General features: G+C 41.3%; 1 protein-coding gene across 12 annotated transcripts in view; it reads right to left on the bottom strand.

The window, feature by feature from the left end:
- Positions 1-17,186, bottom strand: part of RALYL (RALY RNA binding protein like) — a 1,174,022-nt gene that overhangs the window by 281,840 nt on the left and 874,996 nt on the right. Inside the window, exon 1 of one of the 12 annotated variants that reach the window (XM_063924023.1) lies at positions 6,983-7,139. The exons of the other annotated variants lie outside the window; for them this stretch is intronic. Coding sequence (XP_063780093.1) covers positions 6,983-7,019 — 37 coding nt within the window. The 5' untranslated portion in view covers positions 7,020-7,139. Of the gene's footprint in view, positions 1-6,982; positions 7,140-17,186 lie in introns of those variants that run through there. 12 annotated transcript variants of the gene reach the window in all.

Below are 17,186 nucleotides of genomic sequence, written 5' to 3'. Positions count from 1 at the left end.
AGTATTCCGCTCATTCAGTAAGTCCAGTATTGCGACAATAGAAACGTATTGCCAGATACACACGGCATGACTTCTCTTCCAGATTAAATTATAAAGTACACCCTGATTCATGTTTTTAAATGAACTGAACCGCAAAGTATAATAAGAGTACAGAATGCATTAAGATCTAACAAATAAAAGAGTTGAAGCACATAGACGCTGGGATCCTACATGAATTATAATGCAGCGTGTGCATGCCTTATTTCTAACTAATTCTGTCTACCTTCATCTAATAAGCATTTTTGATCCTCTTATCATCCAGTCATTACTGCCCTCAGTATTCCTCATGCAACAGCAATCAATGAATTCAATCACCAAGAAAGAGGGAAGAGATAAAGGTGCAGCTGAGTGTGACAACACTTCAATATTTAATAGAACAACACTTCTCATGTCAACAATACATGCTGCAATAAGGAAAATAAAGCATAGGCACAAAAATACTTTTTATTGGCAATACAGGTTGAGTATCCCATATCCAAATATTCCGAAATACAGAATATTCCGAAATACGGAATTTTTTGAGTGAGAGTGAGATAGTGAAACCTTTGTGTTCTGATGGCTCAATGTAGACAAACTTTGTTTAATGCACAAAGTTAATAAAAATATTGTATTAAATGACCTTCAGGCTGTTTGTATAAGGTGTATATGAAACATAAATGCATTGTGTGCTTAGACTTGGGTCCCATCGCCATGATATATCATTATGGTATGCCATTATTCCAATATACGGAAAAATCCGATATCTAAAATGCTTCTGGTCCCAAGCATTTTGGATGACGGACACTCAACCTGTATATGATAACAACATGTTCAGAATATTCATTGATCAGTGCATGGGCGCTATGGATCACATATTCACCCAGTAGAGGGTATATTTTGGAAAGGAGTTTTGGCACTGGGTGATAAGTGGATTGGTAAAAAATAGGGGTTGATCTAACAGGCAGTGATAAAGGGTTTTGGCACATGCTAACTGGGATGTAGTCAGGATCTCACAGATAAGGGCCCTACACACTTCGCGATCCGCCGCCGTGCTGCCCGACGGCGGATATGGCTGATGGGCGACCCGGTGGCGGGGGGGCAGTGACGGGGGAGTGAAGTTTATTCACTCCCCCCATCACCTGGCTCCATAGCAGTGCAGGCAAATATGAACCAGATCGTCCATATTGGCCTGCATGCACAAGCGACGGGGCACCAGTGATGAACGAGGGCGGGGCTGCACATCGTTCATCGCTGGTGTCTCCACACTGAAAGATATGAACGGTATCTCATTCATTAATGAACAAGATTGTTCATATCTTTCACTAATATCGCCCAGTGTGTAGGGCCTATTAGAATGCAGACAGCAGCATCCTGACAGTCAGAATACAGACAGATCCTGACAGTGCGGGGTCAATTTACTAAGAATGGAGTTCTATTTAAGATGGGTTGTTGGGATGTTGCCCATAGCAACCAATCAGATTTCAGGTATTATTTTCTAGAAGGCGCTAGATAAATGAGAAGTGGAATCTGATTGGTTGCTATGGGCAACATCCCATTTTGAATAGAACTCCCATCTTAGTAAATTTACCACTAAGTATTTAGGCACCACGGGGAGGGTTAGTTTTAGGCTGTGGAGGGGACAGTTAGGGATAGGCTCCAGGAAGGGAAGTCAGGGTAAGAGGCATGAGTTAATGTAAAAATGCTTACCGGGATTCTGAATGTTGGGATGCCACTGTTGGCATTCTGAATGTTGGGATCCTGACTGACTAGTTTCCAATACCATCCCATTTAATTATATCGCTTCTACTCCACTGTTTTCGACAAGTAATTAAAGGAGTAAAGAAAGCTTACAGTATATCGAGATCATGGATCTCCACAGAGAAATGCTATGAATATCATACATTAGAATGCATACATAATTTACATCCCAACTTTAACGATCAAGTGATCGGAACATGGGGGTCTGGAAGATGCAGCATGCCAAGGGCATGACCAACGGGTAGATTTACTAACCTGTGCTTTGTCAAAGCCACCGATGATCTGATGGACTTAAAAAAGCAACAGAAATAAAAGTTAAACCAACCTGGGTTAGTATTTATCACAGTTGCTGCAATAAATATTGTACATTGGTTAAAGCCACTGATCTGCTATGGCTTTGACAAATCAAAGTTTAGTAAATGTAACCTAAAGACTTAGTTGGAACTTGCATTGTACTTCTGGACCGCTAGGTTCTTCCCAACAACAGAAGCCATTTTATACATTTACTGTAATAGCTGTTCTACCTGTTCTTCGCACAGGAATTTCTGATTTTCAAGCTTGTAAATATAAATGAGTATTAAAAATTTGGTAAATCTATAGAGACGTAAATTTGAGAGATCACAATGTAAGCAAATATTAATCCATGATTCTTGGTGTCACCCAAGGAGCACCAGTAGCAGATATACAGTAAAAAGTGACAAGACCATTTTTGAAGTTTATTAAATTCTACCCACTGGAGGTTCATTCCAAATTTTGATCAGATTGTCCATTTGGGCATTATTGTTCACGCAACGCAAGCCACGCATCGGTAATGACGTCAATTTGTCAACCCCCTTCTCATCCTTTTAGGGGAGGTTTATGAAAATTCTAACTAAGTAGTTTTTCTATTTCCCAACTGAAGAATACCTATGTTAGCTTTCAGCTTCCTAACATATCAGGAAGTAAGATAATTAATGATGAGTCAGTCAGTGAGTCACTGAGTGAGTGAGTGAGTGAGTGCGTGCGTGAGTGAGAGCTTTTGCTTTTATATATATAGATAAAATGATGTAATTACTGGGCACACTAAATCACATGGCTATGCATTATTTCCCAATGACCTCACCTACAGCTACTTTGTCACAACAGGGGCCATTTTATAAGATAGCTATACCACTCATGAGACATTATACTCTGCATATTTCAGTGAGCCACTTTCTTTTTAGAGCTACTGTATGCAGCGACTCGTCCTTATTAACATGGCTCCGGCCACCTCTGCAGACCACTATAACTGTCCACAACGAAGACAAGTGAAAACCGGACAAACTAAACTCCACCAATAAAAAGCTCAAACCCAACCCGATGAGCCCAAAAACGAGTGTGGTATGACTAGTTGACATTCAGAAGCTTGACCTTCAGAGCGTTGACAGGTACTGAATGTGACCAGTCAGAATGTTAAAATGGATATTAGGTGAACAATACTCTTAGGTTGACATGATCAAAATGATGACATGTTCAGAATGTCATTTAACATGTTGCCACCAGAATGTCAGCATATGCCTTTTTATCATATTTTACCCTAACCCTATCCTCTAACCTAAACATAACTCCAACTCTGAAATAAAAAAAAAACATATTAACATGTTAAATGTTGACATTTTGAATGTGTTGATATTTTAACCATGCCAACCTGATTGTATATCAGTATATTGGTTGTCGACCTAACATCCATGTCGGCATTCTAATTGTTGACATTCAGAACCTGCTGACATTCTGAATACTAACTATCTGAACGTCAACTAGCTGACCGTATACACCAGAAACATCCACTTTTTGGCATAAACTCCACCCCCTTTTGTGGCAGTTTATTGGAACTGTCCCTCCAAAATCTGGATAGGTGGGAGTTATGCTAAGAGTGACTGAGCTACTGTCGTGGGCTTGATGGAAGCATGTGAATGGTGGGTACACGTAAAACAGCCCTTCTAGTCGTGCCTAGACATGAACGTGTTTACTAATGCCAGACATCTTTTTGTGTATTTTTTTCCTGAAAATGTGTCTTATTTGCATTTGCTATGTGATAAGATGCACAAGCAGAATCTGCTGGCTTAACTGATATGCGGCATGTCTATATTCTGTGCGCAACTATGGCTCTATCTGCATACAAAATGCTGCATTACAGTGTTTCTATGGAAAACACTGTAACGTAGCATTTCATATGCAGATACAGCCGCAGTCGCACACAGAATATAGGCATGAGTGTCTTTGCGATTTGGGCCCCGCACAAGGGGCCCATGTGCACTATCTAGTATAGATATGTCTCTGCTACTACCAAGATTTGTGTCTTGTAGTCCCACAACAGATTAGCAATTCCACAGGTTCCTTAAGCCTACCCAACCACATATGTATTGCCTCATCTTGGGCACTCTGCCCCATTCCACCCACACAGTATTAGGCAGGGCCACCAGTGCTAGGCTACTGGTATTTTCTCTGATCAGTGTCCAACTGTATCCAGCTTGTTAAAATAAAGACCTCCCAGGATATGTGGGTTTACATTTTCTTATCCCCACCAAGTAGGACTGGCAGGCAGGGGTAGTATTTTCCTGGCCATACCACGAACTAGGTTACATAAAAAATACAAGAACTCATTGTTTTTTAGATTTAATAAAAAATATGTTTTTAAAGAAAAGATCATTAAAACATCTTAAAAAAAAATAATGAGTTGGTGCAGTGACTAGCATTGCAGCCTCGCTATGCTGGGGTCATGGATTTGATTCCAGCCATAGCTCTATATGTATGTAGTTTGCATGTTCTCACCTTGCCGGCATGATTTTCGTCTGGTTGCTTCGGGTTCCTCCCACAGTCCAAAATGATACTGCTAGTTAAATTGGCTGATGACAAAATGTACCCTAGTATGTTTGCGTAGAAGATAATGAATTTTTAGACTTTAAGCACCATTGGGAAAGAAACGCATGTGAATGATAAAATATTCTCCGTAAAGCACAGTGTATTATGCTAGCATTATCAATAATAATAATAATAATAATAATAATATTAGAATGTAAGCTAGAATGTAAGCTCTCATGAAGGCTCTCTTCTCTCATGTGCTTATCCTTTTCTTACTTTAGTAATCTTTAACTGCACCAAATCCAGCAGTCTTCTGCCACCTGATACTTATTCCAGTGTCATCTGCTGATGTGGTTATGTTTATTTACCCTGTACTTGTCCTGTATTGTCTTCAACTGTAAGTTGCTGCTTTCCTGGTTGGATCGTTTGTATATGTAATTGGGTGCAATGGAACCCTTGTGGCGCCAAATAAATAAAGAATAATAATAATAATAATAACAATAATAATAATAATTATTATTATTATTATTATTATTATTAATATTAATATTATTATTAATATTATTATATTATGAACATATGCCGACCCAGAAAATTGCAATCTTAGGCATTTGACCAGTTGTTCTCTATATTAAATACATCATTATTCATATTTACTGTAGAAAAGGAAAAATGCTGGAAAAAATGCTTATTTGGTACTCTCTACTTTTCTTGCAAATTTATTCCCAATGGTTATTTTTATTCTTTTGCTGGTCATTTATTTTAGATAGAGTTGTGATCCAAGATGCACTGTAGTAGCAAAATAAATAATATATGTCTGGGAGAATTGTGTGTAGTGCATTTCTAGATGAGATGAGATTGTGAAAGCCAGTCACTGGCGCTCACACCAAACACAATAATGCCTGATTGAGGCAAGAATGAGCTAGGTGTCCGCACTGCCAAATACTTGTATTTTTACTGTACATCTTATCTTAGCATTGAAAAATGACTATGATTTGTTAAAAATAATTTAATAAAATTAAAATAACACATTCAGAAACCCAATACTTTTTATTCTTACTATAACTCAGATATAATACAGTATATGATTAAGAACTTGATGCAATCAATACATGTAATTGGAATATTATTTACTTTTAAGGTGATGTCGTAGGATATAAACACAACAAAATAGTTAATTTAAAAAAACTACAGAATATGGTATTGCTAATATATTTTTAAAATTGATTACAATGTTTTCATGGTATAACAGACTTTCAGATCAATGGTACCAAAGTGGCAATTTATAATGTATACAAATATAGTGTAAATCTATTTCATAGAGCAGTACAGTAGAGAATAGTAATACATGATATTATCCTGCCTTTTTTTGTATACATGTATATAAGCAAGTGTAATGCCCTGAATACTTGTTATCACATAAAATCTATTTAATTATCTTACTCACTATATTTTAATTTACTGTAGATAGGTACATCTGTGTAACAGAATTTAGATATATACATTTGTGTAACAGAACTGGTAAAGTAGTCGTCCTAACATTTGCAGATTATTATATTTTTACATTATCAAGTTGTAACATCATGCTAAATAGGTAGTGAATCTGTATGAGTGTCAGAATATATTTGAAAACCACGAAAACACGATGGTAAAACATACATTACACATGAATAACACAATTAACAGTTATAAACTTAGTTCCCCATCCTTTTCGTTTAGCACAAACAATTGGTTTATCTTCAAAAGTTAATATAGCTGCATTTAATTGTCCACACACACACACACACACACACACACACACACACACACACACACACACACACACACACACACACGTATATTAATATATATACAGTATATATATATATATATATATATATATATACACACACACATATATATAGTTATACACACATTTATTATATATAGTACTATTGAATGAAAACTGTTGGGTTCATAGGAAATTTCAGTATTATAATATGAACGCCAAAACAAGCAAAGCAGGTTAGCTCAATAAAATAAAAAATGTGCTGTAATCATTGTGGACATTTTTCCTGCACTTTTTACCAAATGTGTGGTCTGAAGATCAGTTACAGCAAATTCAGCTGAGTATACTGTATTTATTCTCTTGTATTTCCTTTTATTTCAATATAGCTGCTTATTTAATAGTTTCCATAGTAACAATGGAACTATTTTTCCTAATCCATCAACACAGCATCCCTTTAATGTTATGCAGAACGCATCAAAGACCATCAAGTATTTCTAGGAGATTAGAGTCATTTATTCATTCATGTCTTACTACCCAGTAAAATGAGGAATCACAGTTCCCAGTTTTTAAGGATGTTAGAAGAAAAAAAAAAAAATAAGAAACATAAATTGTACTTACATCTCTGATTTCTGCGCTTACTCTTGTACATGGTCATTCTGGAGGGATCCGACTTCAGGAATTAATTATTATTATTTTGCTTAAACAGAAACACAAAGGAAGCAGATCTTGCTTCTGCTTTGCAGCGAGACACTTGGCTCAGTGCTGATGAAAGCTAACCAGCAATTTCACACTGTGAGCATGGTTGAAACCATTCTAATAAAAAATAGGGGGTAGAGGGGGTAGTTTTGCATCTATGTAATGCAACACAAAACATGAAATATGATTGCCTATATTATCATATTATTTTTAGGACACAGACTCCCAAACACACACACACACGCGCACACACACACACACACACACACACACACACACACAAACACACACACACATACTGTGTATGTATATATATAGATAGATAGATATATAGATAGATAGATAGATAGATAGATAAGTGTATATATATATATATATATATATATATAAAGTGCGTTTATCCTGCGCCAATGAAATTAGCTGTACCTATTAAGAAGATCCCATACTGTATAATACAGTACTTTTAACCTTATGCCACTATAATCATGGCTACACATTAATAGAATCAGAATAATTAAATAATAATAAAATTATTCTGATTCTCTTACTGTGTGGTCATTGACCATCATTTTGGGTGTTATCTCCTATATGGTTGCATAAGGTTGAAGAGTAATTCACTCCAAGTACTGTTATTCAACACACACATGTATGTATCTATACAATTATCATATATACGTGTATCTACTGTATATATGTATATGTGTAATTATACACACACACACACACACACACACACACACACACACACACACACACACACACACACACACTCGTATATACTTATTCTAGGTAATTAGGAAAACATTTGTGTATCCATGTAGCACAATTTGAATAATAGCATTTGGAAGATTCTTCTTAGATTTCTTATTCTTTGAAGTAATAATTCCTCTCAAAAGATCAAAGAGATAATACAATAATAATGTTACACAGTATGTTCTAAATGCTAAAAATGTTGGTGAATAGAACATCTGTTATGAATACCTTAATAAGCCTTCAATAGACTTTAATAGTTCAGTCAACAGCTATGGATCACACTCAGTGGCAGTGGTGCAGCCCCCCCCCCCCCCCCCCCCCCAGTAAAATCTGCCACTGCAGGGAGTGAGCAAGTTGCAGTCTGTGCCTGCACTGGCTACACAGTGAATGGCAGTGATTACTTTTATTGGAAGTCCTACCTGCCAGTCAACCCCAGTACAGACAGTCCCATTAGGAGGTGTTTCCTCCCTCCGGGACTGCCAGATAGGGCTGTAAACCTCTGGGAGTGATCAGCGCATGTGCAGTCAAGTAGTGATTTGAATGAGCATGTGCAAACCCCGGATTCTATGGACTGCAGCCAATACAGTCCATAGAAGCCAGGAGTTTGTGAATGCACAGTCAAGCCGTTGCTTGACTACGTATGTGCCAGTCCGGGGACCCTGCCGGCGGCAGCAGTGGCTTTCCTCCTCTCCTGGAACCTGGCCCACTCCAGCACTCCTCCTCAAAGGTAGGAGCTGCCGCTAATCAAACTTCAAAATGGCATCAGGCATTAGCACATCACATGCACCTCCAAAGAATTAGAAATAAAGTGGAATTGTGTAGCACCATAATGACAATTTATTAAAAATACATAATAAAAATAATATGCCCATACTTGGCCACCAATCATTTAGATATGCCTTACTGGGTCAATACTAGCCTTGCCTGGATCTGCTCATTTCACACTCTTAAAGGGATGACCATTGGAAGGTCAGCATTGAATGGTAGAAGGTTCCCCACCATCGTTTACTTGCAAACAAAGCTATATAGCCTGAATTGTAACCAGGAGCACATGATGAAGCTAGTTTGCTCATGAGTAATAGAGCACTTCTGCTAACACACTGCACCAATAACATTGGGAAAACATCAATTAAACCCAACGGAATGGGAGCGATGCCAAGGTGACAACCATCGTCATCAGGTAACTGGATTGAAAAACCAGCAGCATTGGAAAAACACTATAATTTTCGATAGTTTCATTGTATCCCATTCAGATGGGCTTCCCTATGCTATTATCCACCAAGAAATGCCTACTTTTGGCCATAACACCACCCCCTTTTACAGCAGTAAATTAGGAAGTTTTGAATGTACTGTATGATGGGTTGGGTTCGGGTGACCGGAGTTGGGGATCCCACCAGTCACCATACCGACACCAGGATCCCGAGCTTTAGATTGCTGGTGGGGGGGGCGAGCAAGACAAAGCGCCGGTCACATAACTACATCCCCTGTATGACAAATCATGTGTTCATCAAGAATTGTGTAACTCTCCTGCATGCTAACTAGCTACGCGACCCCCCGCTAAGTATATCAATGGTTAAAGGATAAAAAAAGACAGCATAGGACCCCTAAAAAAATGAACTGGGTGAATTGTTAAATAGTGACTATGAAAAAGCAGAGTTGTTGAATAAATTCTTCTCGTCTGAATTTGCTAGAGAGGAAAATATGGTAGGAACAAAACAAGACAAAAGAAAGATTAAGGACCAAAATTACTTCTCGTGTTTAAGTGAGGATGTAGTCAAAGAACAACTGAATAAAATTAATATCAATAAATCACCGGGGCCGGATGGACTGCACCCAAGGGTTCTCAAGGAGCTAAGCTCAGAGATAGCAAGGCCATTACATTTAATCTTTAAAGCTTCCATCATAACGGCATGGTACCAAGGGACTGGAGAATTCCAGATGTGGTGCCACTTTTTAAAAAGGGAACTAAATCTAATCCTGGGGATTACAGACCAGTAAGCCTAACATCTATAGTGGGGAAAATAATGGTGGGAGTATTAAGGGAAAGCATTCAGGAGTATTTGGTATGCCTTAAACATAATTAGTGCAAACCAGCATGGGTTTGTGAAAAATAGGTCATGTCAAACTAACTTAATTAACTTCTATGAAGAAGTAAGTGCAAATTTAGAAAAGGAAATGCTGTGGATGTAGACTTTTTAGATTTTGCAAAGCCTTCGACACAGTACCTCACACAAGGTTGTGTCTTAAATTAAGAGAGCTGGGGCTTGGAGACAGCATTTGTACTTTGGCCAATAATTGGTTGGAAAATAGAGAACAGTGAGTGGTAGTCAATGGAACATTTTCGAGTTGGACTAAAGTATTAAGTTGTGTACCTCAAGGGTCTGTACTAGGCCCACTGCTGTTTAATATATTTATAAATTATATAGGAAATGGTATTGAGAGTAAAGAATCAATTTTTTGTGGCTGATACTAAACTGTGTAGGATAATTAGATCAGAGTTCAGGATAGTGACTCTCTTCAGAAGGATTTCACTAAAATGGGGGATTGGGCAATAAAGTGGAATATGAGGTTCAATACAGAGAAATGTAACGTTATGCATTTCGGGATTTTATTATTTATTTATTAACAGTTCTTATATAGTGCAGCATATTCCATTGCGCTTTACAATAAGAACAGTAATAGAACAAAACTGGGTAAAAACAGACAGACAGAGGTAGGAAGGGATTAAAAACAAACAGGCAATCTATACATTGAATGGGGTAATTCTTGGAAAATTTTTACTGGAGAAAGATTTGGGGGTGATCATTGACAATAGACTTAGCAGTAGTCCGCAATGTCAAGATGCTGCGGTAAAGGCCAATAGGGTATTAGGCTAGCATGCATAAAACGGGGAATAGAGACCAGGTATGAAAGTGTAATCCTTCCACTGTATAAAGCGCTGATACGGTCCTATCCAGAATACTGTGTACAATTTTGGGCTCTGCACTATAAAAAAGACATAGTTTAACTAGAAAGGGTTCAGAAAAGAGCTACAAAACTAGTTAAGGACCTAGAGTCATTGCATTATGAAGATAGACTACTTAGTAGAGATGAGCGGGTTCGGTTTCTCTGAATCCGAACCCGCCAGAACTTCATGTTTTTTTTTCACGGGTCCGAGCGACTCGGATCTTCCCGCCTTGCTCGGTTAACCCGAGCGCGCCCGAACGTCATCATGACGCTGTCGGATTCTCGCGAGGCTCGGATTCTATCTCGAGACTCGGATTCTATATAAGGAGCCGCGCGTCGCCGCCATTTTCACACGTGCATTGAGATTGATAGGGAGAGGACGTGGCTGGCGTCCTCTCCGTTTAGAATTAGAATAGATTAGAGAGACACTTGATTTACTAATTTTGGGGAGCATTAGGAGTACTCAGTAGTGTACAGTGCAGAGTTTTGCTGATAGTGACCAGTGACCACCACTTTTATTTATAATCCGTTCTCTGCCTGAAAAAAGCGATACACAGCACACAGTGACTCAGTCACATACCATATCTGTGTGCACTGCTCAGGCTCAGGCCAGTGTGCTGCATCATCTATTATCTATATATAATATTATATATATCTGTCTGACTGCTCAGCTCACACAGCTTATAATTGTGGGGGAGACTGGGGAGCACTACTGCAGTGCCAGTTATAGGTTATAGCAGGAGCCAGGAGTACATAATATAATCCGTTCTCTGCCTGAAAAAAGCGATAGACAGCACACAGTGACTCAGTCACATACCATATCTGTGTGCACTGCTCAGGCTCAGGCCAGTGTGCTGCATCATCTATTATCTATATATAATATTATATATATCTGTCTGACTGCTCAGCTCACACAGCTTATAATTGTGGGGGAGACTGGGGAGCACTACTGCAGTGCCAGTTATAGGTTATAGCAGGAGCCAGGAGTACATAATATATTATATAGTGAGTGACCACCAGACACACAGTGCAGTTTATTTAATATATCCGTTCTCTGCCTGAAAAAAGCGATACACACAGTGACTCAGTCAGTCACATACCATATCTGTGTGCACTGCTCAGGCTCAGGCCAGTGTGCTGCATCATCTATATATATTATATATCTGTCTGACTGCTCAGCTCACACAGCTTATAATTGTGGGGGAGACTGGGGAGCACTACTGCAGTGCCAGTTATAGGTTATAGCAGGAGCCAGGAGTACATAATATTATATTAAAATTAAACAGTGCACACTTTTGCTGCAGGAGTGCCACTGCCAGTGTGACTAGTGACCAGTGACCTGACCACCAGTATATAATATTAGTAGTATACTATCTCTTTATCAACCAGTCTATATTAGCAGCAGACACAGTACAGTGCGGTAGTTCACGGCTGTGGCTACCTCTGTGTCGGCACTCGGCAGCCCGTCCATAATTGTATATACCAGTGACCTAACCGTGGTTTTTTTTTCTTTCTTTATACATACATACTAGTTACGAGTATACTATCTCTTTATCAACCAGTCTATATATTTGCAGCAGACACAGTACAGTGCGGTAGTTCACGGCTGTGGCTACCTCTGTGTCGGCACTCGGCAGCCCGTCCATAATTGTATATACCACCTAACCGTGGTTTTTTTTTCTTTCTTTATACATACATACTAGTTACGAGTATACTATCTCTTTATCAACCAGTCTATATATTAGCAGCAGACACAGTACAGTGCGGTAGTTCACGGCTGTGGCAACCTCTGTGTCGGCACTCGGCAGCCCGTCCATAATTGTATATACCACCTAACCGTGGTTTTTTTTTCTTTCTTTATACATACATACTAGTTACGAGTATACTATCTCTTTATCAACCAGTCTATATATTAGCAGCAGACACAGTACAGTGCGGTAGTTCACGGCTGTGGCTACCTCTGTGTCGGCACTCGGCAGCCCGTCCATAATTGTATATACCACCTAACCGTGGTTTTTTTTTCTTTCTTTATACATACATACTAGTTACGAGTATACTATCTCTTTATCAACCAGTCTATATATTAGCAGCAGACACAGTACAGTGCGGTAGTTTACGGCTGTGGCTACCTCTGTGTCGGCACTCGGCAGCCCGTCCATAATTGTATATACCACCTAACCGTGGTTTTTTTTTCTTTCTTTATACATACATACTAGTTACGAGTATACTATCTCTTTATCAACCAGTCTATATATTAGCAGCAGACACAGTACAGTGCGGTAGTTCACGGCTGTGGCTACCTCTGTGTCGGCACTCGGCAGCCCGTCCATAATTGTATATACCACCTAACCGTGGTTTTTTTTTCTTTCTTTATACATACATACTAGTTACGAGTATACTATCTCTTTATCAACCAGTCTATATATTAGCAGCAGACACAGTACAGTGCGGTAGTTCACGGCTGTGGCTACCTCTGTGTCGGCACTCGGCAGCCCGTCCATAATTGTATACTAGTATCCAATCCATCCATCTCCATTGTTTACCTGAGGTGCCTTTTAGTTGTGCCTATTAAAATATGGAGAACAAAAATGTTGAGGTTCCAAAATTAGGGAAAGATCAAGATCCACTTCCACCTCGTGCTGAAGCTGCTGCCACTAGTCATGGCCGAGACGATGAAATGCCAGCAACGTCGTCTGCCAAGGCCGATGCCCAATGGCATAGTACAGAGCATGTCAAAACCAAAACACCAAATATCAGTAAAAAAAGGACTCCAAAACCTAAAATAAAATTGTCGGAGGAGAAGCGTAAACTTGCCAATATGCCATTTACCACACGGAGTGGCAAGGAACGGCTGAGGCCCTGGCCTATGTTCATGGCTAGTGGTTCAGCTTCACATGAGGATGGAAGCACTCTGCCTCTCGCTAGAAAACTGAAAAGACTCAAGCTGGCAAAAGCACCGCAAAGAACTGTGCGTTCTTTGAAATCCCAAATCCACAAGGAGAGTCCAATTGTGTCGGTTGCGATGCCTGACCTTCCCAACACTGGACGTGAAGAGCATGCGCCTTCCACCATTTGCACGCCCCTTGCAAGTGCTGGAAGGAGCACCCGCAGTCCAGTTCCTGATAGTCAGATTGAAGATGTCAGTGTTGAAGTACACCAGGATGAGGAGGATATGGGTGTTGCTGGCGCTGGGGAGGAAATTGACCAGGAGGATTCTGATGGTGAGGTGGTTTGTTTAAGTCAGGCACCCGGGGAGACACCTGTTGTCCGTGGGAGGAATATGGCCGTTGACATGCCAGGTGAAAATACCAAAAAAATCAGCTCTTCGGTGTGGAGGTATTTCACCAGAAATGCGGACAACAGGTGTCAAGCCGTGTGTTCCCTTTGTCAAGCTGTAATAAGTAGGGGTAAGGACGTTAACCACCTCGGAACATCCTCCCTTATACGTCACCTGCAGCGCATTCATAATAAGTCAGTGACAAGTTCAAAAACTTTGGGTGACAGCGGAAGCAGTCCACTGACCAGTAAATCCCTTCCTCTTGTAACCAAGCTCACGCAAACCACCCCACCAACTCCCTCAGTGTCAATTTCCTCCTTCCCCAGGAATGCCAATAGTCCTGCAGGCCATGTCACTGGCAATTCTGACGAGTCCTCTCCTGCCTGGGATTCCTCCGATGCATCCTTGCGTGTAACGCCTACTGCTGCTGGCGCTGCTGTTGTTGCCGCTGGGAGTCGATGGTCATCCCAGAGGGGAAGTCGTAAGCCCACTTGTACTACTTCCAGTAAGCAATTGACTGTTCAACAGTCCTTTGCGAGGAAGATGAAATATCACAGCAGTCATCCTACTGCAAAGCGGATAACTGAGTCCTTGACAACTATGTTGGTGTTAGACGTGCGTCCGGTATCCGCCGTTAGTTCACAGGGAACTAGACAATTTATTGAGGCAGTGTGCCCCCGTTACCAAATACCATCTAGGTTCCACTTCTCTAGGCAGGCGATACCGAGAATGTACACGGACGTCAGAAAAAGACTCACCAGTGTCCTAAAAAATGCAGTTGTACCCAATGTCCACTTAACCACGGACATGTGGACAAGTGGAGCAGGGCAGGGTCAGGACTATATGACTGTGACAGCCCACTGGGTAGATGTATGGACTCCCGCCGCAAGAACAGCAGCGGCGGCACCAGTAGCAGCATCTCGCAAACGCCAACTCTTTCCTAGGCAGGCTACGCTTTGTATCACCGCTTTCCAGAATACGCACACAGCTGAAAACCTCTTACGGCAACTGAGGAAGATCATCGCGGAATGGCTTACCCCAATTGGACTCTCCTGTGGATTTGTGGCATCGGACAACGCCAGCAATATTGTGTGTGCATTAAATATGGGCAAATTCCAGCACGTCCCATGTTTTGCACATACCTTGAATTTGGTGGTGCAGAATTTTTTAAAAAACGACAGGGGCGTGCAAGAGATGCTGTCGGTGGCCAGAAAAATTGCGGGACACTTTCGGCGTACAGGCACCACGTACAGAAGACTGGAGCACCACCAAAAACTACTGAACCTGCCCTGCCATCATCTGAAGCAAGAAGTGGTAACGAGGTGGAATTCAACCCTCTATATGCTTCAGAGGTTGGAGGAGCAGCAAAAGGCCATTCAAGCCTATACAATTGAGCACGATATAGTAGGTGGAATGCACCTGTCTCAAGTGCAGTGGAGAATGATTTCAACGTTGTGCAAGGTTCTGATGCCCTTTGAACTTGCCACACGTGAAGTCAGTTCAGACACTGCCAGCCTGAGTCAAGTCATTCCCCTCATCAGGCTTTTGCAGAAGAAGCTGGAGGCATTGAAGAAGGAGCTAAAAGGGAGCGATTCCGCTAGGCATGTGGGACTTGTGGATGCAGCCCTTAATTCGCTTAACAAGGATTCACGGGTGGTCAATCTGTTGAAATCAGAGCACTACATTTTGGCCACCGTGCTCGATCCTAGATTTAAAGCCTACCTGGATCTCTCTTTCCGGCAGACACAGGTCTGCTGGGGTTGAAAGACCTGCTGGTGACAAAATTGTCAAGTCAAGCGGAACGCGACCTGTCAACATCTCCTCCTTCACATTCTCCCGCAACTGGGGGTGCGAGGAAAAGGCTCAGAATTCCGAGCCCACCCGCTGGCGGTGATGCAGGGCAGTCTGGAGCGACTGCTGATGCTGACATCTGGTCCGGACTGAAGGACCTGACAACGATTACGGACATGTCGTCTACTGTCACTGCATATGATTCTCTCAACATTGATAGAATGGTGGAGGATTATATGAGTGACCGCATCCAAGTAGGCACGTCACACAGTCCGTACTTATACTGGCAGGAAAAAGAGGCAATTTGGAGGCCCTTGCACAAACTGGCTTTATTCTACCTAAGTTGCCCTCCCACAAGTGTGTACTCCGAAAGAGTGTTTAGTGCCGCCGCTCACCTTGTCAGCAATCGGCGTACGAGGTTACATCCAGAAAATGTGGAGAAGATGATGTTCATTAAAATGAATTATAATCAATTCCTCCGCGGAGACATTGACCAGCAGCAATTGCCTCCACAAAGTACACAGGGAGCTGAGATGGTGGATTCCAGTGGGGACGAATTGATAATCTGTGAGGAGGGGGATGTACACGGTGATATATCGGAGGGTGAAGATGAGGTGGACATCTTGCCTCTGTAGAGCCAGTTTGTGCAAGGAGAGATTAATTGCTTCTTTTTTGGGGGGGGTCCAAACCAACCCGTCATATCAGTCACAGTCGTGTGGCAGACCCTGTCACTGAAATGATGGGTTGGTTAAAGTGTGCATGTCCTGTTTTGTTTATACAACATAAGGGTGGGTGGGAGGGCCCAAGGACAATTCCATCTTGCACCTCTTTTTTCTTTTCTTTTTCTTTGCATCATGTGCTGATTGGGGAGGGTTTTTTGGAAGGGACATCCTGCGTGACACTGCAGTGCCACTCCTAGATGGGCCCGGTGTTTGTGTCGGCCACTAGGGTCGCTAATCTTACTCACACAGTCAGCTACCTCATTGCGCCTCTTTTTTTCTTTGCGTCATGTGCTGTTTGGGGAGGGTTTTTTGGAAGGGACATCCTGCGTGACACTGCAGTGCCACTCCTAGATGGGCCCGGTGTTTGTGTCGGCCACTAGGGTCGCTAATCTTACTCACACAGTCAGCTACCTCATTGCGCCTATTTTTTTCTTTGCGTCATGTGCTGTTTGGGGAGGGTTTTTTGGAAGGGACATCCTGCGTGACACTGCAGTGCCACTCCTAGATGGGCCCGGTGTTTGTGTCGGCCACTAGGGTCGCTAATCTTACTCACACAGTCAGCTACCTCATTGCGCCTCTTTTTTTCTTTGCGTCATGTGCTGTTTGGGGAGGGTTTTTTGTAAGGGACATCCTGCGT

The sequence above is a fragment of the Pseudophryne corroboree genome, chromosome 5 (genome assembly GCF_028390025.1).
Source record: "Pseudophryne corroboree isolate aPseCor3 chromosome 5, aPseCor3.hap2, whole genome shotgun sequence".
Lineage (NCBI taxonomy): Eukaryota > Metazoa > Chordata > Amphibia > Anura > Myobatrachidae > Pseudophryne > Pseudophryne corroboree.
The sequence above is the reverse complement of the archived record's forward strand: the minus strand, read 5'-3'. Positions and strand labels throughout refer to the sequence as shown.